This window comes from Fringilla coelebs (genome assembly GCF_963513975.1).
Source record: "Fringilla coelebs genome assembly, chromosome: 27".
Classification (NCBI taxonomy): Eukaryota; Metazoa; Chordata; class Aves; order Passeriformes; family Fringillidae; genus Fringilla; species Fringilla coelebs.
Genome location: NC_140053.1, coordinates 1,465,876 through 1,482,418, shown reverse-complemented (window position 1 = coordinate 1,482,418; position 16,543 = coordinate 1,465,876). Strand labels below are relative to the sequence as shown.

Sequence of the window (16,543 nt, the reverse complement as noted above, 5' to 3'; positions counted from 1 at the left end):
GGGGTCCGGGGGTTCCGGGTGTTCGGGGGTCCCTGCCGAGGCTCCGGGGGTTCGGGGGGCGCGGGGTCCCTGCCGAGGGGGGAGCGCTGAGCCCCGCCCCTTCAGACCCCGCCCCCACCGCCCCGCCCATTTTGGCTCCGCCCCCTTTGCCCCGCCCCGCCCCTCCCCCGTGACTCTGACGAGGCCCCGCGCGGCGGCGGCGGCTCCGGCTCCTCCCATTGGCCGCGGCCCCTGACGGCGCCTCCCCATTGGCCCGTAGCAGCGGGGGCGGGGCCGGGCTGTGCGCGCGCCGGGCGCGCCGCCCCGCCCCTCCCTCACCCCCCTCACCCCCCTGGGCCGCCGCCGCCGCCGGGCGGAGGCACCGCCAGGCCCGGCCCGGCCGCTCCGTCCGCTCGGCACGGCCCCGCACCGGCCCCGCACCGGCCCCGACCATGGCGAGTCGCCGCCGGGCCCCGCGCCGGAGCGGCGGGGGGCGCTGACCCGGCCCCGCCCCGGCCCCGGCGGACCCTCCGCGCCGGTGAGTGACCGCCCGACCCGCCCATCCCGGCCCGGAGCTCCCGCCCTCCGGGCCCTGCCCGCCCGTAGGGCCCCGCCGCACCGGAGAGCGGCCTGCTGACCCCGCCCCGGGGCGCCTCGGGACCTCCCCATCGGCGCTCGGGGACCCCGCGATCCGCCCGGGATCAGCCCCGGGACCCTCCCCGGGACCGCCCCGCCTGGGCCCTCCCACCCCCCGTCCGAGAGGCCCCGGGACCTTCCCCGGGATCCCCAGCTCCTGAGCCGGCCCTTCCTCTTCCCCCCGCCTCGCTCTCTACCTGAGGGCCCCCAGGGCCCTCTCGAGGGCCCCCCAGGCCTGTTGGGGACTCCTGAGATCCCCTTCTCCTCCCTTTCCTGCCCCCCCGATTCCTGAGAGTCCCCACTACCCTCACTGGGCCCCCCAGCTCTATGTGAGACTCCCCCGGCCCTGAGATCTCCCTCCCCCCCCCCATTTTCCTGTTTTTCCGTCCACTCCCGAGAGCTCCGGGGCCCTCCCTTGTCTCCCCCAGACTGGTGAGAGACCCCCCTGAGCTGCCCTTAACCCCCCTTTCCTGTCTGTCTCCCCGCCCTCCTCTCCTGAGAGCTGCCAGGACCGTCCCTGGACCCCCAGGCCTGAGACCCCTCATTCCCTACCCCCTTGCCTTGATCCTGAGAGCCCCTGAGACCCTCCCTGGCCCCCCCAGCCCCCTGGGAGACCCACTGAGCCCCCCCTTCTCCCCCTGTCTTTTCTGCCTCAGCTTGGGGGGGCTGAGCCAATTCCAGCCCCTGTTTCCTCTTTCTGTTGTGGAAGGAAGAAATCCTTGGATCAGTAGGATTGGGGTGTGTAGCGGGGCGTGGAGACCCCCTATCCCAGTGGCTGGGCAGAGTCCCCCCAGGTCCGTGACAATCAGGGGTTCCACTGGTCAGCACCGACGGGTGCTGGGGGTGTCTGACCATGACTTTGGGGTCTTTAGACTCCCACTGGGGAGAGGCCAGGCCCTATTTTGGGGGGGCACACGGTGCTCCCCTCCCTGCCCTGTCCCCCCTCTATCTGCTGCAAAGGAGGGTGATGCAGCAAAACCCACCTGCTGTGGGAGGGGACAGTTTGGGGACACCCCAAGTCCCCTGTTCTCGCCTACAGTCCTGAGACAATGTGGGGGTGAGGTGGGGCTCCTGGAGGGGGTTCGACACCTCCCTGAAGGCCAGGCACATCCAGGCTGGTCTGAGGGGTGGGGGGACAGTGGGGGACATCCCACCCTTGTCAGCCAGTGTCCCCCACTAACCTGGGAGAGATCCATGCCAGGCTGGGGAGGGTCATGCCCAGCTGGGAGACCCCCGAGCCCCCTCACTTCACTCCTGGAGGGTTTTACCCCAGGACTCTTTCTCTTGGGGATCCCCCCAGAGTGCATCTTGGGGACATCCCAGTGGGGTTTTGGCTGGGAAGGGGGTTGGGAGGAGTCTGCAGGTGAGGGTTGAGGTGCCAGTGAGACCCCCCCGTGCCCCCAGCCCCCCCGTGTCCCGTGCTATGAGCGTTCGGCGTGACTTCTCCGCAAGCAGCTGCAAATGAAAATGGAGGATATGTCTTTGTCTGGCCTGGATAACAGCAAACTGGAGGTGAGCTGCCCCCTCGGGGGGTCTGTCTGTCCCCTGGGGCGTCTGTGTGTCCCTCCCATCCCTAACAGCCCCCCCCCCGGGCCCCCAGGCCATCGCACACGAGATCTACACGGAGCTGGTGGAGGATGCCTGCCTGGGGCTCTGCTTCGAGGTGCACCGGGCTGTCAAGTGTGGGTACTTCTTCCTGGATGACACGGACCCCGACAGTATGAAGGACTTTGGTGAGCCCCCCGAGTTCCCCTGGGGTCAGGATGACACTGGTGACAGGGACACAGCCAGGCCCTTGCTCTCTGAGGGATTGGTGGTCCCCACACACAGGGATTTGGGTTTGAGAGCTGCTGACGGTGATTCAACACCCAAATGTCCCCCCAACAGTGACCAGACTGTCCCAAAGGGGTAAATGGTGGGACACTGAACCCCAAAACGTGGTGCTGGGACCTCGAGTGGGAGGTGGTAGAGACCCCCGGCAGCACTGCCACTGATTTCAGCTCCCCCAAGCCCTGCTGAGACTGTGGGGAGGGTCTGGCACCCCCAGAGACCCCCCCCAGAGCAAATGGGGGGTCTCAGGGCAGGGGCTGAGGCTATCCCCCCGCAGAGATCGTGGACCAGCCGGGCGTGGACATCTTTGGGCAGGTGTACAACCAGTGGAAGAACAAGGAGTGCGTGTGCCCCAACTGCAGCCGCAGCATCGCCGCCTCGCGCTTCGCCCCTCACCTGGAGAAGTGCCTGGGCATGGGCCGCAACAGCAGCCGCATCGCCAACCGCAGGTGGGGCTGCCTGCCCCCGGGGAAACCCAGGCACCAGGGCCCGGCTGCCTGTCTCACCCTGGGGTGCTGTGGGTTCCAGCTCTGAGGAGCGAATTCGGCCAAGTCTGGGTCTCCCCAGTCCTCGTTTTCCATCCTGTGGATGCCCAGCTTGGTTCACCCTGGAGCTCCTCTTGTTCCTCCCTGCCAGTTTATCCCTCCTGGGAAAAGGAGCTGGGAACCCTGGGTCCTCTGTCCCTCCTGGGTCCTCTGTCCCTCCTGGGTCCTGTGTCTCCCCTGTGTCCTGTGTCCCCCCTGGGTCTTCTGTCCCCCCTGCCTCAGTGGCTGCTGGGGACTCCTGTCTGGATCCCTGGGTGCAGGGGAGGATGGGAGGGTACCAGGGGGCATGGGATGGATGCTGGGGTTCTGTGGAGGACATGGGGCAGACCCCAGCCATGATCTCCTTCCCCTCCCCACTCAGGATTGCGAGCAGCAACAACCTGAACAAGTCGGAGAGTGACCAGGAGGACAATGATGACATCAATGACAATGACTGGTCCTATGGCTCTGAGAAGAAAGGTGGGGAGGGGTCCCTGGTGTCCTGAGGGGTGGGGGACACATCCTGCCTGCCCCATGTCCCCTGAACCCCAGTCCTGGGTGGGTGTGTAGGGGGAGAGCAGCGGTGGGTGGTGGTCCCAGCCCTGGAGAGGCTGCAGTGGCTCTGGGCTTGGGGCTGCATGCACTGGAAAAAGTCAAATCTTTCTTTTCTGTCTTTCCCCACAGCAAAGAAGAGGAAATCAGATAAGGTGAGGGGTGCAGGGAAGGGTGGGGGGCGCGGGGAGGACACAGGAGACCCCCAACACCCCCCTCTCGTTGCAGAACCCCAACTCGCCCCGCAGGTCCAAGTCCCTGAAACACAAAAATGGTGAGGGGGTGGGGCTAAAAAATTGGGGAGGGGGCTCACACCTTTGGGGCGGGGCATCGATCTGGGGCGGGGCTTGGATGGGCTGGGCACGTGTAGGGCTGGGGTATTTGGGATGGGTGGGGCTTGTGGGGGGTGGTGGTGGGAGGGGGTCCTGGGGTCCCAGGCAGGGCCATGCTGGGGGTAGGACCCCCCCTCACCTTTCCTCCCTCCCAGGCGAGATCGGCGGGAACCCCGATCCCTTCAAGGTGAGCCTGGGATGGGGGCAGATGGCTGCCAGTCCCTGCTTTGCCTCCCCAGGGGCCATGTTGCCCCCCAGGAGGGTCCCCCCAGCCCTGAGCCGGCTCTCTGCCCCCCCAGTACAGCAACTCGGCTGGCATCAACTACGAGACGCTGGGCCCCGAGGAGCTGCGGACGCTGCTCACCACGGTGAGGGGATGGGGACAGGGGGGAGCTCCCAGCTGGGCAGGAGGGCACCACAGCGGGTGAGACCCCAGGGGTCTCTCCCAGCTGGGCTCCATCCCACTGGGGCTGGTTTCCAGGCTGGGAATGGGGATGTGCAGCAGGTCCTGATCATGGGGCAGTGGCTGCTTTGTCTGGGACTGAGCACTGAGAGCCTGGAGGGCCCCAGGGCTGTGATGGTGCAGCACAGCCCAGGGGTCACTCACCTGTGCCCCCCAAACTCACCTGTCCCTTCCCTCCCCAGCAATGCGGGGTCATCTCCGAACACACCAAGAAGATGTGCACCAGGTGAGGGTGGCCTGGCCTGGCCCTGTTCACTCTGGGGGGCTTCCCCGGGGTCCCCAACATGCCCACATGCCCATGGGAGGGGGGAAGGCCCATCTCAGTGCCGTGTCTCGCCCCCAGGTCCCTGCGGTGTCCCCAGCACACGGATGAGCAGCGCAGGGCAGTCCGGGTTTACCTCCTTGGCCCCTCCGCGTAAGTGGGTGCAGATCGGGGTCCCCAAAGTCCTGTGGAACAGGGACTGGGGGCTCAGGTGGGGCTGGGAAAGGGACAGCCCTGGGGAGGCCTGCAGGGGGTGGGAGCCCAGGGCTGGGGTTGGGATTTGCAGCCCAGCAGGGTGGTGGGGGCTGGGCCGAGCCCCTGGGCATCCCCCTGGCATTTGGGGGGGCTCTGTCCCCACCTGCCCTCTGTAACCCCTGTGCCCAGGTCCCTGCCCGAGGCCGAGGGCAGTGTGGAGAACGACAGCTTCGAGGTGGCCGAGAGCCAGGCCCTCATGAGCCGCCTGCAGTGGGACGGCTCCTCCGACATCTCCCCCTCCGACTCTGCCTCCTCCAAAGCCAGTGAGTGTTCAGGGGCTGGGGGGCAAACTCTGTGGCAGAGACCCCTCTGAGGGGCAAATCCCGAGGCACAGATCCCTCTGTGGGGGCAAAACTGGCTGTTCTGGCCTGTCCCCAGAACAAGAGGGGTTGAACACACCATGACTCCAGAGCCTGGAGCACCTTGTCCCCCACTTGGGAGGGGCAGGAGCACCCATTTTCTTGGGTGTTGAGCAGAGTTGGGCATCATCCGCTCTGTTTTGGGGCTCATCTCCTCCCTGACACCCCCATTTCTTCCCTTTCTCCCCTCCCTAGGTACAAACAACTCCGAGTCCCGCAAGACCAAGAAGAAGAAGCCCCACCTGGGGCTGGTGAGTGGCGCCCCAGGGCTCGGCTCCAGCAAGAAGAAGAAGCCCAAGCCCCCCGCCCCCCACACCCCCAGCATCTATGATGACATCAACAACTGAGCCCCGCTGAGCTGGGGAGGGGCAGGACAGACAGAGGGACGGACAGGGGCCAGGACAGCCCCCAGGCACCCCCCGGGCCAGACACAACGTAGGTACCGGGGCACAGAGGACTCAGCTGTTGCTGGAGTGGGGCTGGATTTGGGGAGCCCCCGTTAGTGCCCCCCTTCCTCCCCCCCTGCCCCAGTGCCTCTATTTATTTTGTGACAGTTTTTGTATGTGGGGCTCCCGTTGGGGTGTCACCCTCAGATGTGGGGGTACAGCCCCCCCTTCCCTCCCAGCACCCCCCAAAGCCAGCTGTGCCCCCCCATACCCGCTCCTCACTTACCCCAGTGGGGTGGGGGGCACCTGGGCACCCTGGGCAGGTCTGGGTCTTGGTCAGGGGGTTGTGAATCCCCCCTGCCCTGGGGTTTTGGGGTGAGCCCCCACTCTGGGGCTGCCCCCCTCCCTGCCCTGGGCTGGCACTCGCCGGTCGGGCTGGCTCAGGAGGGGGAGGGGGTCACACTGGAGGGGGCCTTTGCCACTCAGAGGACAAGGGAGTACCTCTCACCCCCAAATCTGTTCAGCTGTGCGTGCATTCAGCTGTTGGGGGTCTTGAGGGCCTGGCAGTGCCCACACAAGGGGTCACAGGGGGCTGCATGCTGCATCCTTCATCTTTGGGGCTGTTTGGGGGTGGGTCTGGGGGTGGGGGGAGTTGCTGTGACCATCCCTGTGCCAAACTGTTTGGGGGGGGGACCCCATCCTGCCAGGGACATCTGGGGTGGAGCTGGGAATGGAGCAGAACTGGGTGGGGGCGAAGCCCAGCCCAGCTTTAGTGCAGAGCCCCCCACTCCTGGTGTCCCCAGGGCAGCTCTGTGTGCCCTCCACGCGTGCCTGGGGACCTGCTGCTGCAGTCGGGGGATCAGGGGGGACCCCCACAGGCTCTGCTTTTGTTTGGGGGGCCGGGACCAGCACCCCGCTGTGCGGGCCGGGGGGGACAGGTCCCTCTGGCTGGATCCAGCTCACCCCCCTGTCCTGGGATCCCCTCCCCAGAGCTGTTCTCCATCGCAGGGGCTGTGCTGGGGGACAGTGTTGGCTCCATCCCCTCTGCTGTCCCCCCCATGGCTGTCTGACCTCCATCTGGCCACGTGTCCCCGGGCTGGAGCTGTGTCTGTCCCCCCAGCCCGGTGCCGTGGCTTGTCCTCTCGCTGGGACTCACACATTATGGTGCTCTGACTCTGGATTCACTATTGTTTTCAAACTGCTGCTAAAGGCTGGGCTGGGGGGGTCCTGCAGAGCCCCGGGCACCTCAGAATGCTGCAGCCCCCCCCCTCCCCCCTGCATAGGGACCCCCGTGTGCTCCCTCCTGGCTTTGGTGCTGGGCAGGTCGGGCCACCGGAGCATGCCAAGCTGGCCTTCGCGTGCCCCGGGGCCCGAGGACGGGGCTGTGGGCACCCAAAAACATGGGGGACCACCCCAAACTGCCCGGGGGGGGGCAAGGCAAGCTGGGGCTGTGGGGGGGAAGCAGCCTGAGACCCTTCAGCTGTGGGAGAGGCGCTGCAATTTGGGGTCCAAGGGGTGCAGTGGGGCTTGGGGGGCTCAGTGTGCCCTGTGACCCCCCCCCAGGTCAGTGTCCTCACCCACCCCCCCCCCCCGGTGTTTCTGCGTTTCCCCCCCCGCAGGGGAACTGAGCCCTTGTGAGGTCTGTGTGTCCCGTGAGTGGGTTGTGGCTGCCCCTGTAAATAAAACTGCATCTTGACTTGGTATCCCTGGCATTAATTACGCCTCGTTAATTAAACAGGGCCTTTACTCCCCCTTCCCCCCACTCCATTCACCACGGGTGGGGCCGGGTTTGTTTTTATGACCCCCCCAGCGGTGTCAGTGGGTAGGAGAGCAGCCCCAGGGCAGGAAGGCAACCACTGGGGAGACTTGACACCCTTTATTTGCATTAAAAAGTCCTTGGGAAGAAGCCACGGCCCGTTCCAGCGCTGTCCCACTCGCTGGAGCTGGGCAGGGGCAGTGGGGTTTGAGGGGGGGCACAGCCCCTTGTTGGGGGGTAAAGTCCGGCAGCAAGGCTGGGACGTAGGCGCTGAGCTGCCACCGTGCTGGCTCCCGTCACAGTGCGGGGACAGGGACACCGCGGTGCCTCCCCGGCTCCTTCCCCCTCATCCCGCCTGTCCGTACACCCCGAAGGCCAGGAAGGTGACCAGGACGGTGACACCGATCAGGGACACGGTGGCCGGGGCCGTGAAGAGCTGCCGGTAGTTGATGCGGAAATACCAGCCCAGCGCCAGCACCACCATCACCGTGGGGACCATCAGGGTCCCCCCGCCCAGCGGCAGCCCCGGGGCCGCGGGGCCGGCGGGGCCGGGCTCGGGCAGGGCGGGGGTGGCCGCGCTGGCCCCCCGGGAGCGGTGGCAGTGGATGACACAGTTGTCGGTGATGCGGAGCGAGCGCAGCGTCCGCGCCTGGTCCTGCAGCAGCTGCCCGCGGTAGATGAGCTTCATCTGGCTCTCCTGGCCCGGGAAGTATTTGCTGCGAGAAGAGGGGAGGGTTGGAGGCGGCAGAGACAGCTTCAGGGACCCCCCCGGGGTGGGAACCCCCCCACGCTGTAACGGGGAGGGGACAGCGGTGGCACTGCCACCGTGCCACCGCCGCCTCTTTCAAACTCCTTGTTTTAAGCCCACAGCCCCGGTATTTTCGGCACCGCGGGAGGGATAAAAGCCCTCCCCCGGCCCGTGGGAGGGGGCTGCGCACCCGGGCCTCACCTCTTGAGAATCCCCACGGTGTCCTCGGGCCGGGCCACCGCCACCTCCTCGGTATCGTTGAGGAACTTGAGGCGGATCTTGATGAGGCCGGGGCACGCGTCCCCCGCCCCGGGGGCACCGGGCTCGGCGGGGCCCCGGGCCAAGCTCCGCGCGTCCAGGCCGGCATCGGGGCGGCTCCCGCTGTCCCCCCGCGCCGCCGCCCCCCCTTCCTCCTCCGCTTTCTCCTCCGCGCTTTCGGGGCTCCCGGGGGGCTCCGGGGCCTCGGCCGCCCCCGCGGGCCCCGCGTAGGGCGGCAGGGGCCCGAGGCGGATGACGGCCGCGTCCCCGGTGCCCAGGAGCTGGCTGCTGCCCTCGGCCACGTACGTGGACAGCCAGGCCAGCACCAGCGCCAGCGCCAGCACGGCCACCCCGGCCACCAGCGTCACCTCGTCCCCCACCCCCGGGATGAGCGGGGCGGCCGGGGGCTCCATCTCCGCGACCCCCTCGCGGTGCCCGGTGTGACCGAGCTGTGCGGCGGCAACGGGGACCCCCGGGACGGCCCCGGTGCCGCCTTCGGGCTCAGAACAGACCCCGGCGCTGCTCCCGGTGCCCGGAGACCGCAGGGACGGGAGCTCCTCGCTGCGGGTTTTCCTCCTCGCTCCCGAAACACCGAACCGGCAGCGCGGCGCTCACCTCACCGGGCCCGGCGGAGGGTCCCGGGGGTGCCGGAGGGTCCCGCAGCCCCTCGGTGCCCAGCGGGGCAGGGTCAGGCCATCCCCGACCTGGACGGAGCAGAGCGATGCGGTCAGCGGGGCCCGGGGACGGCGGGGCGGGAGGAACCGGGGAAATCCCTGCCCGTCCCCGGGGGTCCCGGTGTGTCGCTAGCGGTGCCCGTGTATCCCGGGGGTCCGTACCAGCCCCGGGGGTGCCGGTGTGTCCCTGTCATCCCCGCGGTCCCGGGGTGTCCCCGCCATCCCGGGGGTCCCGGTGCCCCCCCCCCACTCACCGCCTCCCGCCGCCGCCGCCCGCGCCGGAAGCGCCACGTCACAGCGCGCCGCCGCCAGGGGGCGGGAGCGGGCGGCGGGCGCGCGGTGTGACGTCACGGCCGCGCCCAGTAGGCGTGACCAGCGGGGCGGAGCCAATAACACGCCCCCCCGGAGTGGGCGGGGCTGTTCGTGGGCGGGACTGTGACGGGAGGCGGGGTCTGCTGGGGGCGGAGTCACGGCAATGGCGGGGCGGGGCCTCGGGAGCACCGTGGGAACCCCCGGGCTGAAACCCACCCCCCCAACGGGGCCTGACCGGGACCGGCCCCCCCCCGGCCGCGCTGTCACCCCCTCCACGGTCCCCACATCCGCCAGGGCCCGTCTGTCCCCTCCCTGCCACCTGTGACCCACTGGCTCTGTCCCCCGTCATCCACTGTCCCCACAGTCCCCTGTCCCCAGAGCAGCTGCCATTGCCCACCCTGGTCCCACAGGGACAAAGACGCCTCAAGGGCCACCTCTGCCTTGTCCTTTATTGACACCAGGGCACGGGGCGGGGGGGGGGCACAGCAAGAGAACACCGGTGGGGGACATGGAGGGGACACCAGCAGGGACACATGGAGTGCCCTCAGGAGATGAGACCCTCGATGGACAGCTGGAGGTAGCGGCGCAGTGGGGGTGGCAGTGCCAGCCTGGGGACAGCGGCGCGGCAGCGGGCGCCCAGGTGACGCCGGATGGCCACACGCGCCAGGTGCTGCAGCCGCCGCGGCCGTCCCGCCATGCCCACGGCCGAGGCATAGAACTCCTGGTGCTCCTGCGTGGGGGACAGGGACTCAGTGGGCTGGGGACACGGGGACACCCCAGGACCCCCCAGGACACCCCGTTACCTCCCACAGCTCGGGGGGCACGGCCTCCACCCAGCCGTCGGTGGGGGGAACGCGGTCGTAGGCGTTGAGCATCACCTCCAGCGCCGGCGGGTGCTGGCAGCACAGCCTGAGCATCTGCCGGCAGAGCCGTGTCACCGGGGCGTGACCCCGCCACCGCCACCTCCCCGTGCCCCCCGGCACCCCCGTGCCCCACCTTGGGGTGCGCGGGGAGGGCGCCGTGGTCCAGCAGGAGGGTGAGGGTCTCCTCGGGCCGCTGCTGGCGATACTCGCGCACGGCGCGCAGGGCGCAGTCCATGGGGGTGTCCCCGGCGCCGTTGGGGACGGTGGCGTCGGCGCCGTGTCGCAGCAGCAGCCGGGCCAGCGCGGACTGCCCGTTGGCACAGGCGTTGTGCAGCGGCGTGTGGCCCTTGCGCCCCGCGGCCCCGGGCTCGGCGCCGGCCGCCAGCAGCCGCTCGGCCACGCGCAGGAAGCGCTCGGCGTCCTCGGGGCGCTCGGCCGCCGCCGCCGCCGCGTTCAGGGGGGTCTCGCCCTGGTGGGTGCGCCGGGAGGGGTCGGCGCCGTGGTGCAGGTACAGCTCCACGTGGGCCACCAGCCCCTGGCGCGCCGCTACGTGCAGGGCTGTCACCTGCCGGTCACGGGTGCCCAGGTTCACCTGCGCCCCGTGAGCCAGCAGCAGCTCCGCACACCTGCAGAAAGGGTGGAGAAGGTGAGGGGACACTTTGGAGAGACGTGGTACCCATGGGACTCGACCAGGATATGCCAGGGAGATGTGGTTCCCATGGGACATCCCTAGGGACATCCTCAGGACATACTGGAGAGGCCTGGCTCCCAAGGGACACCCCCAGGGACACCCTGGACAGACCTGTCACCCATGGGACACCCCCAGGACACCCCACAGGCCCCTGGCTCCCAGATTGCATGGTTGGGGCAGGAGCGACGATTTCATGGGCGGGGCCTCTCCTGCAGATGAACCCCACCCTGGCCGGACCCCGCCGCAGGTGAGCTGTACCTGAGGCTGTGGGGCGCGGTGCAGAGGTGCAGCGGGGCCGAGCCGTCGGCGCTCAGCACGTTGGGGTCGGCGCCGAAGGCCAGGAGCAAGCGGGCGCAGTTGGGGTGGGGGGCGGCCGCGCTGTCGTGCAGGGGGGCCCGGCCCCCCACCACGGCGTCCACGGCCGCCCCCCGCAGCAGCAGGTGCCGGGCGCAGTCCTCGTAGCCGCGGGCGGCGGCGATGCGCAGGGCGGAGGTGTGCTGCTGGCGGGGGCTCAGCACCCACAGCCCTGCGGGGGTCAGCGGGGGCTGCCGGATAACCCACGCCCCGCTGGACCCCCTTTAACACGCACCCACCCACCCACAGCCCTGCCGGAGTGGGGGGAGCAGTGGGCACCGCGGGGATGCCCTGCGTGGGGCACCCACCCCGCCCCAGGCTCCCCCCACGAACCGGAGCAGCCGGCCCTGCTCCCCCCAGCCCACCTGGAGCTGCACCCCTTTTCCTGGCCCCCCACCTGTGTGCAGGGGGAACGGGAAGGAAGGGGGAAGGGAGAAGAAAGGAAGGACCCCCAGTCGCACCCGCAGCCCCGTACCCTGCTCCGGTGACCACACCAGCTCCTCGCTGACCGTCTCCAACACCAGATTCGCGCTGTCCTCGTCCTTGAAGATGCTCTGGACGCGGCGCAGGTCCCCGGCGTAGAGGGCGTTGTGCACGGCGGGGTCGCGGCAGAACTGGAGCCGCCGGGGGGGGCTCGGGGGCAAGCGGGGGGTCCCGGGCAGGAGGCGGCGCTCGGCCGATTCCCGGGCCAGCGCCCGGCGGCGATCGTCCCGCTCCAGCAGCTCCCGCTGCAGCCGCAGCGAGCGCAGCGCAGAGGGGCTGAAGGCGAACGTCTCGTGGGCCATGGGAGCCCCGGAGGGCAGGGGGGGCTCCGCGGACAGTGAGCCGGCGCCTTGGGGGGTTATTAATAGGGCTGTGCCCCACACACGGATGTGGAATCAAATCCCAGAGCTAGAGGCCCTATAAATAACTCCTGCTGGTAAACAGAGTCACGGGGTGCAGGGCAGTTTAACCTGTTGGTGGGTGCGAGGTGGGGACGTCCCATGGGGAGGGATCTGGGGACCCCCCGATCCTGTGGGGCTGTGAGATCCTGGGGGGACGGCTCCTCCCACCCAGGGGGAGCAGGGACCCCCGGGAAGGGACAGAGGGGTGACACACGAGGACACAGGTGATGCAGAAACAAAACAGCCCTTTAATGCAGGTTTGGGAGTGAGAGGGGCCCGTGTGCCCCAAGCAGTGGGGACAGTGCTGAGGCCACTTCCCCCCCGGGGCCTCCCCAGCTCTCAGCTCCACAACAAACACCACGGACACGAAGAGGGAGAGGCAGCTGGGTGGGTGGCAGGTGTGTCACCTGCTCCTCGGCACCGTCACCCTCTGCTGGGCTCAGCCACAGTCAACCTGAGCTGGGGCTGAGAAGAAATCCTCGGGCAGCTCTCCCAGGAGCCCGTCCAGGTCATCTGCAGGGCACAGCAGGATGTGAGTTTTGTGTGTTTGTGATCATGGAATTGTTCAGGTTGGGAACCAGGCTCTGCTTTCCACAGGGCAGAGAGCTTTTCCTCCCTGCCCACAGTGGGTCTGACTCACCCATGTCACATCCATCAGCTCCCACCGGCTCTTCCCAGCTGGGATCAGAGCTCGGTGGGCACAGGGAGAAGCCCCCAGGACGCTGCTCTGCACTGTGTCCACTTGTCCTCGACTGTCCCCAGTCCTCAGGAACAGGGACACCCCAGGTGGGCTGTGCAGGGGGGTCTGGGGTCAGCTCAGCCTGGGCAGGCACCTGCAAAACCAAGTGGGGATGAATAACTGGGGGATTTATCCAGCCCTCCCCCTTCCTCTTGGGGGTCCCCATAGCTCAGACCCCCCTGGGAGTCCCAGCAGCCCCCCAGGGCCACCAGTGGTGTCCCCCCCTCACCTGCCGGGGGGAGCAGCCCTCAGGCTCAGGTGGGAAGATCCGGAGGAGGTTGGTGGGGGTCACGTTGAGGTAGTGGTTGCGGTGGGAGGGGGAGAAGACCCCGACCTGCAGAGAGAGCAGACAGAGGGGGCAGAGCCAGCTCCTGGATAAACCCCCAAGTTACAGTGCTCCATTTATGGAAATCTTGGGGTGAAGGGTGAAATTTTAGCAAGAGTTGAGAAAAATCTGAAGTGCAAAACTGTGGGAGATCCTTTTTTTGTAGTTATTATTATTATTTATATTCCAGGGTGCTATGGAATGGGAACAGGGATGTACCATATGCACTGGTTCCTCTTATCCTCTTATTCTAATGTTTAAATTCCCAGTTCCAGGGTTGAATGGGGTTGGGAATGGGACAGGTGATGTGCTGTATCACCACCCCAATCCCCCACCCCGCATTCCCCTGGGATCAGACCCCACTGGGCTGGGATAAGGAGCCCCCCCAGCTCTCCTCACCTGCCTCAGGAGCAGCACGGAGCCGGCCCGGAGCTCGCTCTGCCTCTGCTCCAGCAGCAGCCGGTGCACAGTGCCCTGCATCTCCCCTGGGAATGAGCACGGCATCCCTGAGCCCCGGGGGCGACAGGATGGAGCCTCACCGGGCACAGGTACTACTGGGCAAAGGTACCACAGTGGCACAGGTACCACCAGAACCCCACTGGGCACAGGTACCACCAGGCACAGGTACCATGGGGGCACAGGTACCACCAGAACCCCACCTGGCACAGGTACCCCCATGGCACAGGTACCACCAGAACCCCACCGGGCACAGGTACGCCAGGGCACAGGTACCACCAGGCACAGGTACCCCCAGGGCACAGGTACCACCAGGCACAGGTACCCCAGGGCACAGGTACCCCCATGGCACAGGTACCCCCAGGGCACAGGCACTGCCCCACTCACCTGTGGGGTCCCTGAACACGGCGCCAGCGCCGGCGCTGCTCCTGGTCAGGGTCTTGATCATCACAGCCATGCTGGGGACTTTATTTTTTGGGAGCTGCTTCAGGGCTGCCTGCACAGCACAACGGGGATTTTGGGGTAAACTTGGGCAGGGCTGGGAGTTGAACCCCGTGGGTCCCTTCCCCTGTGGGGTATTCCAGGATTCTACAGCCCTCGTCACTCATGGATGTCTGTGCTCAGCTCAGCTCAGCCCCCTCCCCAGAGATTCCCAGCCCTAAAAGAAGATCCAAGGGGTGAGGAAGAGCAGGAAGCTGAATCCTGGGCCGCCCTCACCTTGCGGAGCACCATGACCACGCTGTAGGTGTGGAGGAAGCAGCTGGGGTCCCTCTCATCCAGCCCCAGCTCCGTCTTCATGGCCATCCAGGGCCCCTTCCCGAAATCCTCCTCGGTGGGCAGCGGGGAGCTGGGCAGCGCCTGGAGTCAGGGACATGCATGGTCACAGAGCCCCAGGGGCTCCCTCCCCACCCAGCATCCCACTGGGGGATTCCCACTGGGATCTGCCTGAGCAGGGGTGGGGGGGGGGGTTACCTGAGCGCGCGGCTTCGCCACAGCCCCGTGAGCAGGAGTCTGGGGAGCAGACACCAGGATCTCCTCCAGCAGCTTCCCAGAGTGCTTGTGGGACAGGGAGAGATGTCCAGGGATCTGCCTGGCTTCATCAGTTGTTCCCATCCCAGCCCACATCCCACCCCCATTCCCATCCTATCCCATCCCACTGCATTCCTGACCCCATCCCCATCCCATCCTTACCTGGTTCCCGTGCTGTCCCTATCCCATCCCACTGCATTCCTGACCCCATCCCCATCCCCATCCCATCCTGAGCTGTTTCCCATGCTGTCCCTATCCCATCCTCACCTCGGTCCCACGCTGTCCCCATCCCCACCCTCATCCCTGCCCGGTCTCCCCCCCAGCCCCATGCCCACCCACCTGCTGGGGCAGGATCCCGGCGGGCCCTGGGAAGCGCCGGCTCTCCCTGCGCCCGGGGGCTCGGGGGGCTCCCCTGGGAGCTTTGCTGGCTGCTGTCACCAGCTGCACCAGGTGATTGGTGACCACAGGGGCATTGGGGGGGCCGGGAGCGTTGGGAGCCACTGGGGGGTTTGGGAAGCTGGGGGGACCCGATGGGGGTCTGGGGGGCAGCCGGGGCTGGGGGCAGCTCTGTGCTGGGGGGGTCCAGGGCACCGAGGAGCTGCTCCTTGCTAGGGGTGCTTGGACAGGCCTCAGGCACGGAGCCCCCGGAGCAGGGATGGAGCCTCCGGAGCTTCCCGGCTCTCCCGTGGAAGGGGGGGGTCTGGGGGCACAGGCACCGGCCGCGCTGGGACGCAGCACCAGTTTGGGACTGGGGAGGGGGCCCTGCCTGTCCTGCAGCCCCCCGGAGCCAGGGACCAGCTCCTCTCCCACCCTCAGCTTTTTGGGGACCCCACAGTCCTGTGCGTTCTCCTTCCCTGGGCACTTCCACGGTGGATTCTTGCAGTGCCTGGGGGGCACCGGGGCAGCGCCGGCCCCACCGGGCACCTCGGGACCCTCCAGCTCCCTGCAGGCAGCCAGGAAAAGGTCATTGTCCAGCTCATCCTGGGGGGCTGCCCCCCGCGATGGGGGTGCCTGGAATCCCACGGGATGCTCCTCGCCCTGCCCGGCGAGGGGCCGGAGGGTGGGGGCTTTACTGGGATGGGGATCACTGGGATGGGCTTTACTGGGAGGAACTGGGACGACGCTGGGTGAGGAATGCCCGGGGGTCACAAACTGGTTCTCTGCATCTTCCACGGCGGACAGGAAATCCTGTGGGAAATAAACAGCGGGGATGCAAAGGGCTCCGTGCGCTCCCCAGACTCGCCCCGCGGGCTCAGCAGCTCGGGCAGCCCGGGCGCAGCGCCCCTCGGCCATTGGGGGTCCCTCACCTCGTCCTCCAGCTCCCCGTCCGTCCCAAAAAGCTTCTGGAAGTGGCAGGACTGCGGGGAAAAGGGGAAGAATGGGGCTGGGAGGGACACGGCAGGCCCTGGGGGGCCCCGGAGGTCTCCGCCGTGGGACGCTCCGGGCCCCGGAAGGGCCTCACACGGCGCCGAGGGGACCTCGGACCGGACCCCCTCACCGCGCGGGGGCCCGCAGGGATCCCTTTGTGGGGCCCTCCGTGGAGACCCCAGATCGCCCCCGGGGGACCCCAAAACCGCCCCCGTCCCCCCGGCCCCGTTACCATGGCAGCGCCGCGACCCCGGCCCGGCCCCGGAGGCGGAAGCGGCGGGGCCGGGACTCGAACCCGCGGCCCCCGGGGAAGGGGCGGAACTTCCCCTGCGGCACCGAGCGCCCCCTGGCGGCGGGCAGGAAGCGCGGCCGCGCCCCTTAAAGGGCCACGCACCCCCTTTCCCCGCGCGTGGCACATGTGCACACGCGTGTGCCCCCGCGTCACCCGCCGGGCCCCGCGGCGCCGCCGGTGACTCAGCGCGGCCTCGGCCCGGCGTGATTCATCCCG

The 16,543-nt window shown here is 68.1% G+C and overlaps 4 protein-coding genes across 6 annotated transcripts; 1 reads left to right on the top strand and 3 right to left on the bottom strand.

Annotated features, from left to right (window-relative positions):
- The first annotated feature begins 346 nt into the window (after positions 1 to 346).
- Positions 347 to 6,714, top strand: ATXN7L3 (ataxin 7 like 3). 2 transcript variants are annotated; one of them, XR_014616783.1, is made up of 14 exons: positions 347 to 517; positions 2,020 to 2,127; positions 2,216 to 2,348; positions 2,723 to 2,894; positions 3,352 to 3,449; positions 3,654 to 3,676; positions 3,750 to 3,795; positions 4,009 to 4,040; positions 4,153 to 4,221; positions 4,499 to 4,542; positions 4,660 to 4,731; positions 4,963 to 5,096; positions 5,388 to 5,627; positions 6,587 to 6,714. XR_014616783.1 is itself a non-coding variant. In XM_084222260.1 (13 exons), the coding sequence occupies exons 2-13, from the start codon at positions 2,077 to 2,079 to the stop codon at positions 5,537 to 5,539; spliced, it is 1,026 nt and encodes a 341-aa protein (XP_084078386.1). In that variant the 5' UTR covers positions 347 to 517; positions 2,020 to 2,076; the 3' UTR covers positions 5,540 to 6,177. The 2 variants fall into 2 exon arrangements, 1 of the variants encoding a protein (XP_084078386.1); XM_084222260.1 differs by lacking the exon at positions 6,587 to 6,714 and having other exon boundaries at positions 5,388 to 6,177.
- Positions 6,715 to 7,441: 727 nt separating this feature from the next.
- Positions 7,442 to 9,326, bottom strand: TMUB2 (transmembrane and ubiquitin like domain containing 2). Of its 2 annotated transcripts, XM_084222301.1 has the most exons (3): positions 9,269 to 9,326; positions 8,284 to 9,044; positions 7,442 to 8,050 (listed from the first exon to the last, which is right to left on the bottom strand). In XM_084222301.1, the coding sequence occupies exons 2-3, from the start codon at positions 8,751 to 8,753 to the stop codon at positions 7,681 to 7,683; spliced, it is 840 nt and encodes a 279-aa protein (XP_084078427.1). In that variant the 5' UTR covers positions 8,754 to 9,044; positions 9,269 to 9,326; the 3' UTR covers positions 7,442 to 7,680. The 2 variants fall into 2 exon arrangements, with proteins under 2 accessions (XP_084078427.1, XP_084078428.1); XM_084222302.1 differs by lacking the exon at positions 9,269 to 9,326 and having other exon boundaries at positions 8,284 to 9,182.
- Positions 9,327 to 9,761: 435 nt separating this feature from the next.
- ASB16 (ankyrin repeat and SOCS box containing 16) lies at positions 9,762 to 12,124 on the bottom strand. The gene is made up of 5 exons (XM_084222435.1): positions 11,710 to 12,124; positions 11,139 to 11,406; positions 10,323 to 10,815; positions 10,130 to 10,243; positions 9,762 to 10,056 (listed from the first exon to the last, which is right to left on the bottom strand). The coding sequence occupies exons 1-5, from the start codon at positions 12,017 to 12,019 to the stop codon at positions 9,871 to 9,873; spliced, it is 1,371 nt and encodes a 456-aa protein (XP_084078561.1). The 5' UTR covers positions 12,020 to 12,124; the 3' UTR covers positions 9,762 to 9,870.
- Positions 12,125 to 12,352: 228 nt separating this feature from the next.
- On the bottom strand, positions 12,353 to 16,449 carry HROB (homologous recombination factor with OB-fold). Its single transcript, XM_084222068.1, has 10 exons — positions 16,268 to 16,449; positions 15,975 to 16,025; positions 15,007 to 15,855; positions 14,611 to 14,694; positions 14,356 to 14,496; positions 14,026 to 14,134; positions 13,582 to 13,667; positions 13,087 to 13,191; positions 12,759 to 12,951; positions 12,353 to 12,631 (listed from the first exon to the last, which is right to left on the bottom strand). Exons 1-10 carry the CDS (start codon positions 16,268 to 16,270, stop codon positions 12,558 to 12,560), a joined length of 1,695 nt encoding a protein of 564 aa, XP_084078194.1. The 5' UTR covers positions 16,271 to 16,449; the 3' UTR covers positions 12,353 to 12,557.
- Positions 16,450 to 16,543: the final 94 nt, after the last annotated feature.